This window comes from Vanderwaltozyma polyspora, genomic scaffold, assembly GCF_000150035.1.
Source record: "Vanderwaltozyma polyspora DSM 70294 KpolScaffold1009 genomic scaffold, whole genome shotgun sequence".
Lineage (NCBI taxonomy): Eukaryota > Fungi > Ascomycota > Saccharomycetes > Saccharomycetales > Saccharomycetaceae > Vanderwaltozyma > Vanderwaltozyma polyspora.
In genome coordinates, this window is record NW_001834631.1 from 799 (window position 1) to 19698 (window position 18900).

Below are 18900 nucleotides of genomic sequence, written 5' to 3' on the forward strand. Positions count from 1 at the left end.
ATATGGGATGCCACCACTTTGAGGGTTTTGGTTTATTTTCCCAGTGTCACTGTCAGATAAGAGGCGGTTATCTGACCCTTTCCAATGGTTGATTGATAGAACACCAACACATATTAGTATATGTCAGCATTGTAAGGGCATTGATGAGTCGAACATTCTTTTGTTTTATACCGCCATAACCAAATTCAAATTCAAATTCATATTCAAATTCTAAATCCTAACAATACAAATGGTAGCGCCTTGTACTGTTATATTGTGTATAAAACAACCTCAAACTTGCATTACCCGATTAGGAAAAGTAACGAAAATTTTTCGATTTGTTTCTTTTTCTGTCTTTTGAAACTTTTCGCTGAGAAGAGCTAATCAAGACAAAAGTGAACATTAACGTGAACGTGAACGTGAACATGAAAGTGAAATTTATAAGAGATCTTAACCATAATGATATACATCTTATCAAGATTATTAGTGATTAAAAGTAGACACTAATGGGTACTAACATCAATTGATAACTGCTCAAAGACTGAATTACAATCTTTTCTCTATATTACAGTAAACCATTGTAATTATATTTGGCTATTTTAAGGGAAATAGAAATTTTTGGTTGATAGATTGGTTATTTAGGATATATTTAAAAGGATCATGTCGTTCGATAGACCTGAGGTTTACAGTGCTCCTGTTCTGCAAGGTGAATCCCCAAATGACGATGATAATACCGAAATTATCAAGTCATTCAAAAACTTTCTTTTGGAATTTAGATTCGATTCCCATTTCTTGTACAGAGATCAACTTAGAAATGCTTTGCTAGTCAAGAATTATTCTTTGACCGTGGATATGGAACATTTGATTAGTTATAATGAAGATTTGTATAAAAAATTGTCAGATGAACCTTCTGACGTGATACCTTTATTCGAAAGTGCTATAACGCAAGTGGCTAAGAGAATTGCAATCTTAAATAAATCTACTGCAGATGTCAACCCTGATATTGTTACTCGTAGTTCAGACCCTGATGAAATTAAATTACCAACTTTCCAACTGATTTTAAATTCAAAGGCAAACCAGATTTTACTGAGAGAATTAGATTCACAACATGTTTCAAAAATTGTCCGTCTTTCTGGTATTATCATCTCTTCTTCTGTTTTATCTTCAAGAGCTACTTATTTATCTCTAATGTGTCGCAACTGTAGACATACTACCTCTATGAGAATCAACAATTTCAACTCCATAAATTCCAGCAGTTCGGTTACTTTGCCTCATTCGTGCTTATCTTCTGCAAACACAGACGATGAATTGAATGGCGGTGCTCCAAAAAATTGTGGTCCAGATCCTTATATTATCGTTCATGAATCATCTGAATTTATAGATCAACAGTTCTTGAAATTACAAGAAATTCCAGAATCTGTTCCAGTGGGGGAGATGCCACGTAATATTCTAATGACCTCAGATCGTTATTTAACAAATAGAGTTGTCCCAGGTACCCGTGTAACTATCGTTGGTATATACTCTATTTATCAAGCTAAAAAGAGAAACGCTGCAGGTGGCGGTGGTGGTGGTGTTGCAATTAGAAATCCATATATTAAGGTTCTAGGTATACAAACTGATGTTACAACTAGTGGACTAAGTGGCTCAACAATGGCCATGTTTTCAGAAGAAGAAGAAGAAGAGTTTTTGCAATTGAGTAGGAGACCTGATATCTACGATTTATTTACAAAATCAATTGCCCCATCGATCTTCGGTAACCAAGATATTAAGAGGGCAATCGTTTGCTTGTTGATGGGTGGTTCTAAAAAAATTCTACCAGATGGTATGAGACTAAGAGGTGATATTAATGTTTTGCTATTAGGTGATCCAGGTACCGCTAAATCTCAATTACTTAAATTCGTCGAAAAAGTTTCTCCAATTGCAGTATATACATCCGGTAAAGGTTCATCTGCTGCTGGTTTAACTGCTTCTGTGCAGAGAGATCCTGCCACCAGGGAATTTTACTTGGAAGGTGGTGCAATGGTATTAGCAGATGGTGGTGTCGTTTGTATTGATGAATTCGATAAGATGAGGGATGAAGATCGTGTTGCTATCCATGAAGCAATGGAACAACAAACTATATCTGTCGCAAAAGCTGGTATCACCACTGTTTTAAACTCCAGAACAAGTGTCTTAGCGGCTGCTAACCCAATATATGGTCGTTATGATGACTTAAAATCACCTGGTGAGAATATAGATTTTCAAACTACAATTTTATCCCGTTTTGATATGATTTTTATTGTAAAAGATGATCATAATGAGGAACGTGATATTTCAATAGCGAATCATGTTATTAATATACATACAGGTCGTGCTGCTCAAAATGATGAGGAATTAGAAGAATCCAGAAATGAACTTTCTATGGAGAAAATGAAACGTTACATCACATATTGCAGGCTCAAATGTGCTCCAAGATTGACACCCGAAGCTTCAGAAAGATTATCATCCCATTTCGTTGAAATCAGAAAGCAATTGTTAATTAACGAATTAGAATCTACAGAGAGATCCTCAATTCCAATCACAATCCGTCAATTAGAAGCCATCATCCGTATAACCGAATCGTTAGCCAAAATAGAGTTAAGTCCAGTTGCAGAAATAAGACACGTAGAAGAAGCTATTAGATTATTCCAAGCATCGACTATGGACGCTGCTTCTCAGGATCCTATCGGTGGTTTAAACAACAATAATTCATCCTTATTCGCAGAAATTCGTCGTATTGAACAAGAATTGAAAAGAAGATTACCAATTGGTTGGTCTACCTCATACCAAACACTCAAAAGAGAATTCGTTGATTCAAATAAATATTCACAAGCTGCTTTAGACAAAGCATTATATGTTTTAGAAAAGCACGAAACTATTCAATTGAGATATCAAGGTCAAAATATATATAGAAGTGGTGTATAGTTTTCTCAACAACTAATATGTAACATTATTATCCACCAACCATAGGCACCATTGATGATTTAAAGTTGTATTATTTATATATGTATCCTTATTTTAATAGTTAATAATTGTTCAATATGCTTTATATCCTCATAATCGAATTAATCGGCATCTTGAAATTTTTAAAGATATAGAAAAAAAAGCAAATGTGATGAAACCAATATACAAACTATATAAAAGCTGATGCTTAAAAGTAATAAAGCAAGAGTTTATCATATCGAATTGTAATCAAGGAGTGTCAAAGATGTCGTATGTATACTATAATTACAACTATTTTTATTTTTTCCTTCTCCAAGAACGAAAAACTTGGTTAACAGAAGGAAAATACCATATTATTTTAACAATAAGTTGATGATAATATGATGAAATGAATAAATTAATACTAACAGAAATAAAAAAATTATTTGAATTTTAAGTTATGTTTTAATAGTGATCTTATAAATAGACCCAAATCTGAGTTATCTAGGGAAGAGTTAGAGCAACTGGAAGAATTTGAATTCAAACATGGCCCAATGTCACTTATAGATGAATCTATGGTGTTAAGGACTCCAGTAATAATATCATTGAGGAATAATCACAAGATAATTGCAAGAGTTAAAGCTTTCGATAGGCATTGTAATATGGTTTTAGAAAACGTAAAAGAACTTTGGACAGAAAAGAAAGGGAATAAAACAATTAATAAGGAAAGATTTATCAGTAAATTATTTTTAAGAGGTGATTCTATTATTGTGATATTAAAAGCACCAGTTCAATAATAATCCAATGGTCCTTCATTTTAACCATTTAATCGCATATTTTCTTTACTTTAAGAAAGAGATAAGAAAACATTGTTTTATAGCATTATGTAGTATAAAGATAAAAAAAAATACTCGTTATTTCGATTTAACCAATATTGTCTATTAATACTATTATTATTATACATGATGAATTATAAATTCTTGAAAGATAATTATAAATTTATAAGAAATGCCTATTTGAAGTTTTTCAATGGATCAGACTTTGAACCACTTCTTTTTTTGAAGACTTTATTATTCTTCTTGTGACGATTTGATTTTTTGACACTGTGGAAAGGAACGAATCCTACCTTCTTCTTACCTTCTCTAGCTTCAGCTGGTAGTAAGTAATCTGGAACTCTCTTCAAATGTTGTTGAACTCTAGATGGATGTAATTCCTTATCATGTCTCAAACTTTGTAATTCTTGTGGATTTTCTTCAAAATGTCTCTTCAACTTTTCACTTGCTAGTAATTCATCTTTCAATTCCTTAACCCTAGCTTCTCTGATCGCAACTTGTGTAACTGCACGGAAACCATCTTCCATTCTATAACGGAAACCTTCAATTTGTTTAGTATCAAAAGAGTATGGTTGAAGTTCTAATCCCAATTTACTTTGCTGTTTAATAATACGGGATAATATTTTTTCATCTCTCTTAGTACTTTGATACATAGATGGCTTATGTTTACCAAATTCTTTCAATGGAACAACAAATGAAATAGCAGTACCGGTTTTACCTGCTCTTGCTGTTCTACCTATCCTGTGAACATAAGACTTTGCGGTAGTTGGTAGATCGAAGTTTAATACACAAGCAACATTTTGGAAATCAACACCCCTTGAAACACCAAATTCTTTATCCTTCTTTATCTTAGAGGCTTTCTTTCCCTTTTTATCTTTAGTATCATTCGAGTCCTCGACTTTATCCTGTTCCTCTGAATTAGTCTCTATTTCATCATCATTCTCTTCATCTTCTTCCTTGATGTATTCTGTATCATCAGTGGCTATTAATAAATGATAAACATTTTTATTGAATTGGTCAACTATATGTTGTCTGGAGTTTGCTGGTAATTCACTGTTTAAAATACATGATTTAATACCGAATTGTTCAAGGACTAATTTCAATCTATATCCTCTGTCTATGTTATTAACAAAGATTAAAGTTTTACCCTTGATTAAACCTAACTTAAAGATCACATAGCATAATAGGAACTTATCAAATTCGCTAGTTTTAACATAGTATTGAATTAACTTATTTTTATCTTTACTAATTTCATCATCGTTAAATTTTAAAATTGCAGGAGCACGGCAGAATTCTTTCTTTAACTCTTGTATATCATCATTTAATGTAGCACTCATTAAAAAGGTTTGCAAGTTTTTCTTTAAGGGCAAATATTCGGCAATCTTAGATAAATCTTCCTTATAGCCAAATGTTAAAACCAAATCGACTTCATCGATTACTAAAAACTTCAATTCTTCTAATGATACCGATTCAACATTTGTATCAAGTAACGTCATTAATTTACCTGGAGTAGCAATGATAATTTCAGGTTTTTCTAATAATAAAGATGTTAAAACTGAGCTAGGCATATCACTTGAAATGTTTAATGATCTAATATCATTGGAACAATAAAGAATCATCTTGTCCAGAACATCATTAACTTGTTGTGCCAATTCTCTTGTAGGGACTAAAATTATACCCAAAGTATTACTGGTACCATCAATCTTATCAGTATTTGTTTTTTTATAATCTAGAATAGTTTGAATTACAGGAATCAAATATGCTAGGGTTTTACCACAACCAGTTGCAGCTTTTGCAATAATATCTCTCTTTTCTTGTAAAGCCAAAGGAATAGCATGAGATTGGATCAAAGTAGGATTTTTAAAACCATTACGTTTAATCGCTTGTAAAAGTCTGGTGTCTAGCTGTAAAGATTCGAATGAGATGGAATCATCAATATATGCCTCTGGAGCCAAAACTTCACTGGAACTCATTTTTTGACCTTTTCTTAACTGAATTCAATAGTTATGATAGTATAAAAAGTAGAACCTAGATGATAGGAACTATTCTGATCAAATTGAATTTGAATCAAAACTTAAATCAAAACTTTCTTTAATACTGCATTGTATGCGATGAGATGAGATGAGATGAGATGATGAGCTGAAATAAATTTTTCAGATTAAAGCTATATTACAAAATGTCGAATTACGTATACAATGATTGATATTTAAAGGTAGATAATTTATATATAATATATATGATTAAAATGTATAATTTATAAAGGAGTTGGTTACAATGCATGATGGTACCATTATCAGCATAATGGAGACACTAGATCTGAACTTAAGTTCAATATACTCTCTACCCTACCTTTTAGTGGGTTGGAATTACATTCCTCAATTTTCATTTGAGAAAAATTAATGCGAGCAGTATTTTTACCAATTGTAATCATACCACTAATATCTTCTTTGAGAGAATCCTTGCTATCTTCGTCTTTATTTAATAATAATGTAAAACATTCTCCAAATTGTTCTTTGAAAAGTCTTGCTATGCTTTTAATTTTTGAAACTTCATCTTGAGCTTTGGCTTCCTCTGTAACCCCTGAGTGATCATGGTTACAAGTTTTACTACTCATTTTCACACTTGATGGGGACGAATCTACACTCATTAGAATAGCTATTATAGAGTCTGCAACGGTATCACTTATTATGCCTTGCGTCCACTCCAATGATGCGACTGATTCAGCTACCGTTAATCTCAGATCTCCCATTATTTGTAAGACCAGCTTCCCGTTAGATGATTCTTCTTTTTTTACGGTAGTATTGGTGATATTATCGTCATCAGAAATAACAGTAATATCACCAAACATCTGGCATAAATGCCAGTAAATCAACTCTTTCTTACAGTTGACTTGAACTGATTGTCTTTCCCTCAATACGGTGGTCGACAATTCGGAATGGTGTTCTCTTAAATCTGACAACGAAACTAAATTCAAGTCGAAATTCTTCTCATCAGATACTAAAATCCCTGATACTATTATATCATCACCCCCTTCTTCTTGTATTCTCTCTGTATTTTCTTCTTCTTTAATACTTTGTCCTGTCTCTAATTGCTCTTCTGTTTCTTCAATATTATCTTGAGTTTCTTCTTTAATTACACTAGTTTCTTCTTTAAGTATACTAGTTTCTTCTTTTTGTATTTCATCCACAATATTTCCGACTGCCTTAGCCACCTTAATTCCTTTAAATTCAAGATCGACTTCAACACAATTTCTAGGATTAAAGACATGTACTTCATTTTCGGTACCCTTTAAACTCGAAAAATTAGAAAGTAAAGCTGATTTCAACCTACCCATAGGATTTGATTCTCCATGGACTAAAATTACATTATTAGCACTAATTTTTTCAATGAATTCTATATTTTCTTGGAAATCAACATGTGCAGCAAATGAGATTTCTTCAATTTGGCAACGTCTCGGAATTGACACATCAGGATTATTAATAGAAGGAATATTTTCAGGTTCTAGCATTATATATTTAGCCATCGTACCTTCCACAGAATAACCAGTAATTAAAACCATATTTTTATCTTCGGGGCACCATTTCTCTAATAAATCTCTCGATAAACCATTTTGTAACATACCTGGAGATGCCAACATAACACTTGGTCCAAAATCCTGGAATTCATCTAGATTTTTTAGATATGATATATGTTTAAATATGAAAGGATTCGTTTGTGAATCTCTAAATTTCTTTCTAATATCATCATTCATCATATTCACATAAGTTTGATACACACTCATACACTTCTTTGCCAAATTTGATGCATAGTATATTGGAACTTGACCACTTCCAAGCTCATCTGCATGTTGAGACCAATATTCATCTAAGATTAACATCAATTCTTGAGCTCTACCCAAGGCAAAAACTGGCATTAAAACACGGCCACCTCTTCCCACTGTAGAATGAATTAGTTGTGTTAGCTTTTTTTCTCTGTTTAATCTTGGTTCATGTGTTGCTGTACCAAATGTTGATTCCACAATTAAAACGTCTGATGGTAAAGGTGGTACTTCAGCGGAATTCAAATGGCGATCCATTTCTCTTGAGTAGTCACCAGTGAATAGCACTCTTAACCCTGCTATCTCAATTTGAAACATAGCGGCCCCTAGAACATGACCTGCATGAAATGCAGTAAATTTTATACCATTGACATCCATAGTTGAATGATAGTCGATGGTTTCAATTTTGTCAAACGAGTCAGCCAAATCTTCATCCGTATATAAATTTTCATCTTTCTCTGAAGAAGTAGTACCAATACTGGTAACTCTGACAAAATCTCTAAGCAACCACCTGTATATAGCTTTCGTTGGATGCGTCATGAATACTCTACCTTGAAAGTTTGTCCTTTTCATGACATATGGCAAAGATGCAGCATGGTCTAAATGGAAATGCGAAATCAATAAAACATCAATTTTAGATAAATCAAATTCATCATAAAATGGCAAAGATGCCAGACCTTGATATGCTGGATGGATCCCAGTATCAAGCATGACGGTTTTCCCTTTAAACTGCAAAACATGACAGGATCTACCGACTTCATTACTACCACCTAAGGAAAGAAATTTAAAGGAAGTATCACTAGGTTGTTCCATTATTAAAGTGTACTAATAACTAGAGCTAGAAAAATCTTCTTTCTTTCTCTTTCTCTTTCTCTAAAATAAATATTAAAGAATAACTGAAAATTCAATTCCATTCTAACAAAATATCCCAAAACATTTACCCCTTTATTAGTCGCTACTCCAAAGGATAATGTTCTAGAATATTGATTTGATAAACACTAAACTTTCCTGGTATATTAAATAGATCTAAGATAATTGATAATTGAAGAAGATACCATGAAAACTTGAAGTTGAAGGGACTAAAAAAAGTGTAGCCTTGAAAATAGTATTAACTCAAATTTGAAGAAGAAAAATAATGGAAAGAGGAACACCAAAAGGGGCAGAATTTGGGATATAAATCAGATATAAGAATGCACTGTTAGTAAAAAGACAAAAACATCAAATAGGTTATATTAGCCTTCGAAAATACCAATAACTAAATCTCGATCAAAAAGATAAAGCTAACACTGAAAATAAAAATAAAAAGAACATACAGAATTTACTTCACAGTAATGCTAAATAGATCACCCTTGACTGTCTTGATGATATCTTTACCTATAAAATATACTAACTTACAGTTCATTTTAACTGATTTAATATCTTACATTAAATTATTTAATTTTTTATATCAAATATTTTTTATTTTTTTCCAAATTGCATATACAAGAAATTGTCTCTTCCAGACTTAATTGACCAGATGAACCAGGTAGATAAGAAATTCAGAGAAAAGTTACTATGGTAATATCCATACTCAATGTAGAATGTAGTTGATATTAATATTAATAATTAATTGATAATGTTACATTAGTGCATCTATAAATAGTCTATCTAATATAATCTGAAGTATTAACTTTGAAAAAAATTCTAAAAAAAAAAACATTGGGTTTCGTAACGTAATATGCTTGATATAAAGATTCATGATGTCATCTTCTCTTGGTCATGATATAAAATGAAGTAGACGAGTATGGCCAGATAATAACCAACTAACGTAAATAATTTGATTCGGAATTTCCCTTCCAAAACTCATCATTTGTGGTGATGTTTTGTTGAGGGTTCCAACTCGAACGTGAAGTTGATGGAAGTCTATTCCTACTAACAATGTTTTGTCCAAATCCTGATGGGAACTGCCCATTGTTTAGTTGTGTTTGTGAATTCTGCTTCATGTGTAGGCCAACTGTAGAATTGTTATAATCGACTAATGGTTGGATTTCGGATAAGAGATCCACATCACCCTGTAAGACAGTATTAGCCTGTGCAAATAAGTCATTCTCAGTGGAGTTCATCGTTGAAAGAGCAGATATGTAATCAGTAGTCCATGTTGAAATATTGTTAATCATATCATGTGCACCATTACTAAATAAAATGCTTCCAAAGTTTGCATCGGGAGGAACTGGGATTGGATGGCTATTGTCAATAGACATAGGTTGTGAGATTTGAACATGATTTTGAGCAGACGAATGGACTTCATTTGGAGTGCCTGGATTATTTGAAATAGTGGTAGCTGAATTATTTGGAATATTAGGAGTTGGAATGTTCATATTTTGGATATCAGGATTTGCTGGGTGACCTGACCCCATCATATTATTAAACATAATATCAGGTTCCCTCTTTATGGATTGATTTGAGTTAAATAGTTCTGGAGCCGAAGCAACGGAACCCTTAGGCTTGTTTACAAAATTGGCATCCCTTTTGAAATTATTTGATAAGTAATTCATGTTTTTGTAATTTCCAGTAGGAGTCAAGTCACCTACTTGGGATGAATTCAAAGATGAAAGGTATGCTTGTAGATTTTGACGTGCTACATGCTGTTGCAAGTAAGCTTGTTGTTCAAATGGTTTCCAATCGAAATCTTTGTAATTATCTGGTTTTTTGATAATGTATTGATTTTTCATCACTTCAATCTCACGATCTGTCATAATTTCATTAATTCTTCTTTTGTCCATTTCTGTATTGACTGTACTATGTATTTCATCATCATTAGTTGTGGAACTCTTATCTGTAGAATCATTTTCTGAATTATCATCACCCTTATCAGTTGCAGTATTAATTAACAAATGCGATAAGCCCCTCGGAAGTGAAGTATTCTCCAAAACCTTCTTCCTTCTTTTAAAATCTTTTGTCTCTTCTCTATCAACCTGAGAATTCTCAACAAATCCAACATATTCTTGACCTTGTCTTTTACCGAATATTCTATTAACTGCTGGAGGCATACCGTCGTTATCAATTTCACCATAGCTTAACTTAGAGGAATGGCTATTTTCCTCCTTTATCACCACATCGTTTTTACCAGACGAAATGTAGATCAATTCTGAAGAATCTGGGCCACAACGTTCTATCAAATTACCTATTGTTGCATTCATTAGTTGATCAAATGTATCTCTAAATATTCTTGCGAAGTCAGATCTCTCCGTCATCGCATATAAGCAGACAGAACAGGCCCTTAAATCATCCATAGTACTAAATAAACTGGCACTAACATGAGGTCTGGTATGCTTAGACTCATCTCCAAGTGTTTTTCTGCGTTGATCATCATAGTTCCTTGTTAACCACATACAATAGATTAGAGTCACACCAGCCACAAATACTATATGTACCGCTGGTGTTGTATGCCCATGAACTGTTTTTTGATGGAATATCTTGTAAAGTTGGCAAATCTGACCAGCTGCAGCCTGACATTCTCTGAATAACCTGTTTTCTGGAGCCAATACTTCCAAATATGGCTGGATTAATAACCTGACTGAACGATAATAGTAAAGTTTTAATGTTTCAATTTCATAATTTCTGAAATTAGACCTAGAACAACCAGATCGCCATACCTCTAAATCATGGAAAAATCTCTTAACTAGAGGTAGCTGATGCTTCAAAGTTTCTTTGTTTGTATGTACTTGAGGTAAAATTTGCAATGTTTCCACAAAATGAGACTCAATTCTCCTTAGTTGTAGAGATTGATTAAAAAAATACACATTGTGAGAGTGCCTACCTCTTTCTACAAGATTTTGACCAAAAATGAAACAATCTTCACTTAACAGTGGCAGATCAATTTCACTCTCAGAAATCGTATAAGGTTTCCATACTGATATACAGATCATCCTTTCAAGAAGATAAACTGACCAAAATAATCTCAATTTCTTCTTTTGTTCAAGATCCTGTGGACTGAACTTATTCATATGCAATTTGTTTTTACAAATAGACATCACATCCTTGATGATTTCGTACAAAACAGAAGAATCTCTATCTGTTCTCAATACATAAAGAACTAATAACGTCAATAATTCAACTTGTTGTAGATATGTCAAATTTTGACCACATCTTGTAATGTGACGTATTGCTGTAGAGAAATAACGTACAGGAGCTAAACCTATTTTTTTTCCTGATGTCATATATAAACATGCACTTATGCTAAATACTAACCACATCCGTCCACATGCAAAATGGAATTCAGTCTCAGAATATGAATGAATTTTATTACGAATATAACAATGATGGAAATTGTAAATTTCCTGCTCATCTAAAAGTGGGTATTTAAACTGTAACCTGGTGAAGTATGTATCCAAAAACAATCTTGACAATTTCTCATCAAATTCAAATACAGGATCATATAGTAAAAATTGCTTTAAACTATATTTGGCAAAGATACACTTTGAAAAATCAATAGAGTCGACTGAATCAGAAGTTAATGCTGGTATATCCCTAAGTATATGCGACGCTTCTGAATCATCCGGATTTGGTGTGTATATTGGAGTCTGTTGGGGATATCTAGTTTGAAAACTATGAAGTTTTTGTTGATTTGGAATTTGAGGATTGAAAGCAGAAAGAATTCCACTAGAACTTGGGGTATGAGAAATATAAGGACTAGGTAATGCAGGACTTGGAGTTGTAGAAGCACTACCCTCAGTGACAAGTGATTCTAGGTCCCCCACTTCGCCTAATAAATGACAGATTTTTTTATAACGACCAATCTTGGAATTATATGCTGCACTACCGGGTTGCAGCTCAATTAAAGCCTCCAAATATTTCAATTTCTTTTCTAGTAAGGAACTATACTCTTCACTAAGACCTGCTACATTATAACTACGACGTTTTCTCGATTGTATTCCTGTTTTACCTTTTTTCGTTTTCTTATCATCTCCCAATACTTGTTTGTTTGCATTATCAACATCAGTTCCTAGAACTGAGCTTGGACTTGTAGAGACAACATCAGCTGTGGTCTCTGGTACAGAATTAGTTGATGTCGTTGGTGAAGGTTTAGATGAAAGTTCAGGCTCTTCTTGAATAGGTTCACTTTTATTAACATGAGTGTAACGAGCTGGTTGAATACATCTAACACCTGCCTTCAAACAAGCAGTACAACTAGGTAATTTATGATCACAACGCTGTTTCCTTCTTCTACAAAATAAACATGACTTCGACCTTCCTTTCTTGTCTTTTAGTAATATATCAACTTGGTTACCTGCTAATTCTAGTTCTTTTTGAAATCTTTCAAAATTTTCCTGGCTAACTTCCTTCTTGGGTCTCCCCATTTTAATGATATAATATCAGATACTAGGTTAGCCACTATGTCTAGTAACTTTAAAAGAGACCTTATGCACTTTTCGTTATTTCAAGTATGACTATAATGCGAGTTTGCCTCTACAAAAATATTGCCTAATAGATCTGGATAACAATGAGATCTTAGATTAATAAATAAATGGTGAAAAGAAGCTTATGAAATATTTTAATATTTCTAGAGACCTGTGTATATTTATTTGAGTATTTATCAAATTCTTAGATCACAGAAAGCCTAAAAAAAAAATCTTCCTTGTTTGAAATTAGCTGAAATTGTTTAAGTCTTTGATTAAAATGAAAAGTGATTTCTTGAAACTTGACCGTATCTAGATATTGAAGCGCGTAATTAGTTACTTCAACAACTCTTCGTTTCCCACTCTTGCTCAGTCTCTCTTTCGCTTTTCCATTTCTCTGTTACTTTCCAGGCTAAACGGACTCCCTCTTAAAGAATCTAGCAGTTCTTGTTACAGGACAAATATTCTTTAGAACTAATTAACGTATTTCCATTGCCATTTATTTCAAACAGAAAACTCTCGAGCATATAGAATATAGGAATTTATCAGTGTTAACTTGAAGGGGAAAAACTAATGTTTGCAATACAAAAAAGCAATGCAATACAATTAACATCGTAGTAAAAAAAAGATGCTAAGAAAAAAATCTGGATCAAACATATTATTGTTCCATCTACGTATAAATCACTAGTAATGAGATTATTTTTGAAGATTTTTTCTTCGTTGTTTCAATTTCGAGAAGTGTGTAGTTCTAATGTGAGAAAGCCCAGCTGCTTGTTAGAAAACAGAAAAAATTAATGATAAAAAGAAAAAATGACGAAAACCAAACTAAAAGTCATGTTAGAAAAGAGGAAGACAAAGCTAAGAAAGCCAATAGTAGCTGAACAATATTAAGAACTTGACAGCTATAGTGACCTTCTTCTGGGTTAAGACTTAACATTAGTGGTTTTTTTTTTTATTTAAAATTTTTAACGCTGGAATGATTCTTAGAGCAACAATGGTATATGAAGGAGGGACATTTCTAACTGAAATTGGATTGCTATGGTTGTTTTGCAGTTTTAGAAGACTAGAAGTACGAAAATTTGTGAAGAAAGATTCGAGAGAAGATGAAGTGGTAAATTAAAAATTGAAACTAACAACAACAACAATAACATCTTAACAATACGGTCGGTTTATTGGTTTCGAATTTTTCATTGAAGAAACCTTGCATAATAGTTTAAATTAATTTTATGTGATTGAATATTTCACACCCAAATTCAGAATTATGGTAGGTAGGGCAACCGTATGCTTACTTCAAATTTCTATCTTTAGAGATTCCTATGATCTTGAAATTTTTTCTTTGTAATTGGGCAGAGCTCTTTTGTTCCAGCAATTGGGTTAACCTCATCTATGGGAAAAATAGCTTTCAACGTTTGTTACCACACAGTCAGCCTTATTTTAAGATTAACGGAATTCCTCTGCATTGGGTTCAATATTACTCACACACAAATCTTAACATATAGTCTGCATAGATAATTGAAATCACAATATTTTTCTTTTTTTTTGGCTCAATTGTGATCTTCGTCTGATCTCTTTGGAATCAAATTTTAATTCATAGCTCTAATTCCTCTTTGGTTTGTCCTTAGTGAGATCTTTCGAAGACTTAGAAAATTTTTCCGAGTTAATGCTGGATTAAGCTAGAGGGAAAAATAATAACATGCAAACAACAAGATCCGCAAGAGGAAATAATCACCGGATTGGATATTGTGTAAATTTTCCACAAAAGTATTTTATGGAGCCCAAACCTTTGATCAATTCGTAATTCATTGCATGAAAAGTCTATACAATATAACGATGCCCCCAAACTAACTCTATTTTCTTGATACGGAAAAGTGGTAACCGTAACCTGAAACAAAATAACAGCGATCGAATAATACAAATTTATTTTAATTGTGGTAAAAATCAGCTAATTTTAACACAGAGAACAAAATACAAACAGAATTGATTCTATTTGTTCTACGAAACCCTTTCCTATTTTACATCAACCTTTTTTCATAATTTAATTCCATCCAGAAATAATGCTTAGTATACGAAATAAACTGCAGCAACTAACAATTACTTGACACAATTTTTCAATAAGACCTCATACAAAGTTATTTCTTAACCAACGTAAACTGAACAGTTGGTTTAATCATAATATTATATTGTATTATATTCCGTTTAATTTTAAGTAAAAATATACAATAGCCACCACCAGTTGTAGTACCGGGTTTTAAAGTTGTATCCGACAAGTTAGCACTAGTTTTACTTCACTTAGCCGCTTATTGGTTGTCCCTAGGGTTTGTCAAAGGGTGTATTATGAATCTTCCAACTATTTTAAAGGTCCATGTACCCAAAGGCTTCTTATAAAAAAATAATTTGTCTGAACTTCTCTTAGTATTTGCATTTTTATTGGCTGTTCCTATAACTTCAATATGACAAACATAATAAACAATTTAGGTTTACCAGCCAATTCTAACTTTTCATTTTTTTTGTCCCTAATATCTTGACTGACTAACCTAGTCAACAGATGCAGTACCTATAGACCTCGCTGAAGCTTTTTTTCTTCTCATAGGTATCAATATAGTCGTTATCATCCCTATCTCTTCCCTTTCAAAATTGCATACTCGACTTAAAACATATCTTGATGAATAACCGATCTTCTTATTAGAATTTTATTGTTGGACTACTTCGATTCTAATATTTATTATTCTATCTATTCTTCATTTATTGTTTTAGCCGCTACTTAAATCCAAGATCAAAATTGAAAAACTTATCGTCCGAGATTTGAACCGTATCGAAATAATATTTTAGATAGGGTATGTGCCGGACATTGTTGTTTCTTTTTTATTTTTTGAAAAATTTCAGAATTTGAGATGAGATCAGATGAGATGAAGTTTGAAGCTATTAATCAAACTCAATGGGATCTTCATTTAAGATCGTCTATACCCTAATTTAGTCATATCAGAACTATATTTATTTCTAATGTATATTTTAATATAGTTCGGAAAATATCAATAAACTATACATTCATAGAATTATGTCTGACACGGAATCATTGACTGGAGCAACAGGTCTGTTTGAAGAACCAGAAGACTTTCGTCCACCCCCACCAAAACCACATTTTGCAGCATATCAAAGAGAATATATCTCTGAAGATTCTAAATCGAAGCAAGAAAAATTAGACCTTAGATTGGTTGGCTCTTCTCCATTATGGGGACATCTTTTATGGAATGCCGGTATTTATACAGCTAAGCACTTGGACAAACACCCTGAATTAGTTCAGGATAAAACTGTATTGGAATTAGGTGCAGCCAGTGCTTTACCATCTTTGATTTCTGCCTTAATTGGTGCAAAGAAAGTCATCTCTACAGATTATCCAGATGCTGATTTATTGGCAAACATCCAATATAATGTTGATCATTTGGTTTTCAATGGAGAAGAATTATCAAATGACCCAGCCGTTTTGAAAAGTCAATTGGATGAAAGAAATTTAGTAGTCGAAGGTTATATCTGGGGTAATGAATATACTCCTCTAGTAGATCATATTGGGGGCGATTCAAGTAAATTTGATTTAGTTATTTTAAGTGATTTAGTCTTCAACCATACTGAACATCACAAATTATTAAAAACTACAAAGGATATGATGGCTAAAGATGGTAAAGCTCTGGTAGTCTTTTCACCACATAGACCTTGGTTACTGGAAAACGATTTGTCATTCTTCGAAACAGCTAAAGAATATAATTTGGAACCTACTAAAATTGAAATGGTCAACTGGAAACCAATGTTCGAAGAAGATGACGAAACAATAGAGATAAGATCTCGTGTGTATGCATACTATTTAACTCATAAATAATCAATTTATATCTAGATATATATTTGCAAATAAAAAATTGTAAAGTTATAAGAAATTAATCCAACGCGGTTCATATGATTATACTTATTTCAAGAATCCCATCAGTTCTGGAGATAATAAATAAAACAAATAAATTATTATATCAAAAGTTTATTAATAAATGCTAGAGGTTACGTAAACTCGAAAAACTATTGTACAAAAGTTACTATAAATTTTATTGATGTCGTGACTGAATGGATCTCTATGAAATAGAGAACTCATGATAATATATGCATGTCTTGGTAAAATGACTTTGTAATCGATATTACATGAAATTACTCTTTAAACCAGAGAAGTTACATTGAGTTGAAACTTCACTTCCATCATCGAATGCAAAACAAGTTGTACCTTCAGCACATTCAAAGTATACCCAATCACTGTGGTCGCACATAGCAAGCTTACCATCGGCTGAACAAACGATTTCACCATCTGTACAAGTTGATTTGCCATTTAGCTGACCAGCAGCATATTGAGCATTCAATTGTTGAGCTTTAACATGAGCATCTTGTGTAGCAGAAATGGAAGTGGTAGCAGCTGGAATTGTAGAAGTTGTGGTGCTCACAACAGGAACTTGATCTTGATGGATAGTTGTAGAAAAAGTAGAAGCAGGAAACAGGGTAGTAGTATCACGAGAAACATTTGAATCTAAAGAACTAGTAACTTCGACAGTTGGTGCAATGACAGTGGTAGTACCGGTAACAGTTGAAGAAACTACGACAGTCGAGATAATGACAGGAGCACTTGTTTGCATAACAGAAGTATGGACGTGTGTAGCAACTTGACTGGATGTTGAAGTTGTAGATTCAGCGGTGGTTTGGTCAATAGTTGAAGAACGAACTCTAGATGTGGCTTCATTGACAGATGAAGAACGAATTCTGGAAATAGCTTCGTTGACAGTTGAAGATAGAATGACAGAGGAGGTGACTTCAGTCATAGAAGTGATTGAAGTTGTAGAAGAAGTAGCGGAGGTAGTAGAAGTGGTGGAAGTGGTGGAAGTAGTGACAGCAGTGTTGACATTGTCCTCTAAGATTTCCTTCATCATAGCAAAGTAGTTTTTACCATCTATTTCATTTGCAAAAGCTTGAGACGCATCCCATAATGCAATGCCACCAAAGTTAGGAGATGAAGAAATACTGCTAACAACGGAAGCCAATTCATTCATGTCAGAAATATAACCAGAGCCAGCAGCAGTAGCAGAAGCTGGTAAACCCAAGTATAGCTTAATGTTTGAATTTGGAGAAACTGTAGTAGCAAAGTTAGTCCAAGTGTCCCAGTTGAAGGACTTATCGACATTACAGTAATTGTTATAAAATTGAATGAAAGCGAAATCGACTTCAGCGTTAGCCAATAAATCACCAACAGAAGCATCTGGGTATGGACATTGTGGGGCAGCAGAGATATAATATTGTTTGCTACCAGATGTGAATAAGGTTCTCAATTTTGAGACTAAAGCAGCATAACCAACATTGTTATTATTTTCAATATCGAAATCGAAACCATCGACAATTGCAGAGTCAAAAGGACGTTCAGAGACACCGGAGCCTTCACCAAAAGTATCCCATAAGGTTTGAGCAAAAGTTTCTGCTTCTTGATCATTTGAAAAACTATAGGCACCAGAAGCACCACCTAAAGATAGCAAAACTTTCTTTCCCAAAGATTGACATGTATTGATATCTTCTGCGATTTGAGAACAGTGTAATAGACCATCTGAGAAAGAAGTGCTGCAAGCGTTAGCAAAATTTAAACCCAGAGTTGGGAATTCATTTAAGAAAGATAACATGATAATATCAGCATCGGAATTTTGACAGTAATAAGCTAGAGATTCTTGGGAACCAGCGGAGTTTTGACCCCAGTAGATAGCGACATTAGTCTTTAAATCGTTGTTAAAGGCCAAAGTTAATATTGGCAATAGGAAAAATAGCAATAGATTCATTGTTGAGGTGATTGAGATTTAGAGGTCTGATTTATATGTTTATTTTTAAAAAATCTCAGGGCGATTGCTGTGGTTTGTTTTGTTGCTTTTATATTATATACATTATTAAA

General features: G+C 33.1%; 7 protein-coding genes across 7 annotated transcripts; 3 read left to right on the forward strand and 4 right to left on the reverse strand.

Annotated features, from left to right (window-relative positions):
- Positions 1-639: 639 nt before the first annotated feature.
- MCM5 (MCM DNA helicase complex subunit MCM5) lies at positions 640-2922 on the forward strand (the record flags this gene model as incomplete). The annotated part of the gene is made up of 1 exon (XM_001643663.1): positions 640-2922. The coding sequence occupies one exon, from the start codon at positions 640-642 to the stop codon at positions 2920-2922; it is 2283 nt and encodes a 760-aa protein (XP_001643713.1).
- A 283-nt stretch (positions 2923-3205) lies between these two features.
- SMD2 (mRNA splicing protein SMD2) lies at positions 3206-3716 on the forward strand (the record flags this gene model as incomplete). Its single annotated transcript, XM_001643664.1, has 2 exons — positions 3206-3210; positions 3392-3716. The coding sequence occupies 2 exons, from the start codon at positions 3206-3208 to the stop codon at positions 3714-3716; spliced, it is 330 nt and encodes a 109-aa protein (XP_001643714.1).
- Positions 3717-3931: 215 nt separating this feature from the next.
- DBP9 (ATP-dependent DNA/RNA helicase) lies at positions 3932-5371 on the reverse strand (the record flags this gene model as incomplete). Its single annotated transcript, XM_001643665.1, has 1 exon — positions 3932-5371. One exon carries the CDS (start codon positions 5369-5371, stop codon positions 3932-3934), a length of 1440 nt encoding a protein of 479 aa, XP_001643715.1.
- A 674-nt stretch (positions 5372-6045) lies between these two features.
- YSH1 (cleavage polyadenylation factor subunit YSH1) lies at positions 6046-8382 on the reverse strand (the record flags this gene model as incomplete). Its single annotated transcript, XM_001643666.1, has 1 exon — positions 6046-8382. One exon carries the CDS (start codon positions 8380-8382, stop codon positions 6046-6048), a length of 2337 nt encoding a protein of 778 aa, XP_001643716.1.
- A 989-nt stretch (positions 8383-9371) lies between these two features.
- On the reverse strand, positions 9372-12908 carry Kpol_1009p5 (uncharacterized protein; the record flags this gene model as incomplete). The annotated part of the gene is made up of 1 exon (XM_001643667.1): positions 9372-12908. The coding sequence occupies one exon, from the start codon at positions 12906-12908 to the stop codon at positions 9372-9374; it is 3537 nt and encodes a 1178-aa protein (XP_001643717.1).
- A 3094-nt stretch (positions 12909-16002) lies between these two features.
- NNT1 (S-adenosylmethionine-dependent methyltransferase) lies at positions 16003-16818 on the forward strand (the record flags this gene model as incomplete). The annotated part of the gene is made up of 1 exon (XM_001643668.1): positions 16003-16818. The coding sequence occupies one exon, from the start codon at positions 16003-16005 to the stop codon at positions 16816-16818; it is 816 nt and encodes a 271-aa protein (XP_001643718.1).
- Positions 16819-17122: 304 nt separating this feature from the next.
- CTS1 (chitinase) lies at positions 17123-18790 on the reverse strand (the record flags this gene model as incomplete). The annotated part of the gene is made up of 1 exon (XM_001643669.1): positions 17123-18790. One exon carries the CDS (start codon positions 18788-18790, stop codon positions 17123-17125), a length of 1668 nt encoding a protein of 555 aa, XP_001643719.1.
- Positions 18791-18900: the final 110 nt, after the last annotated feature.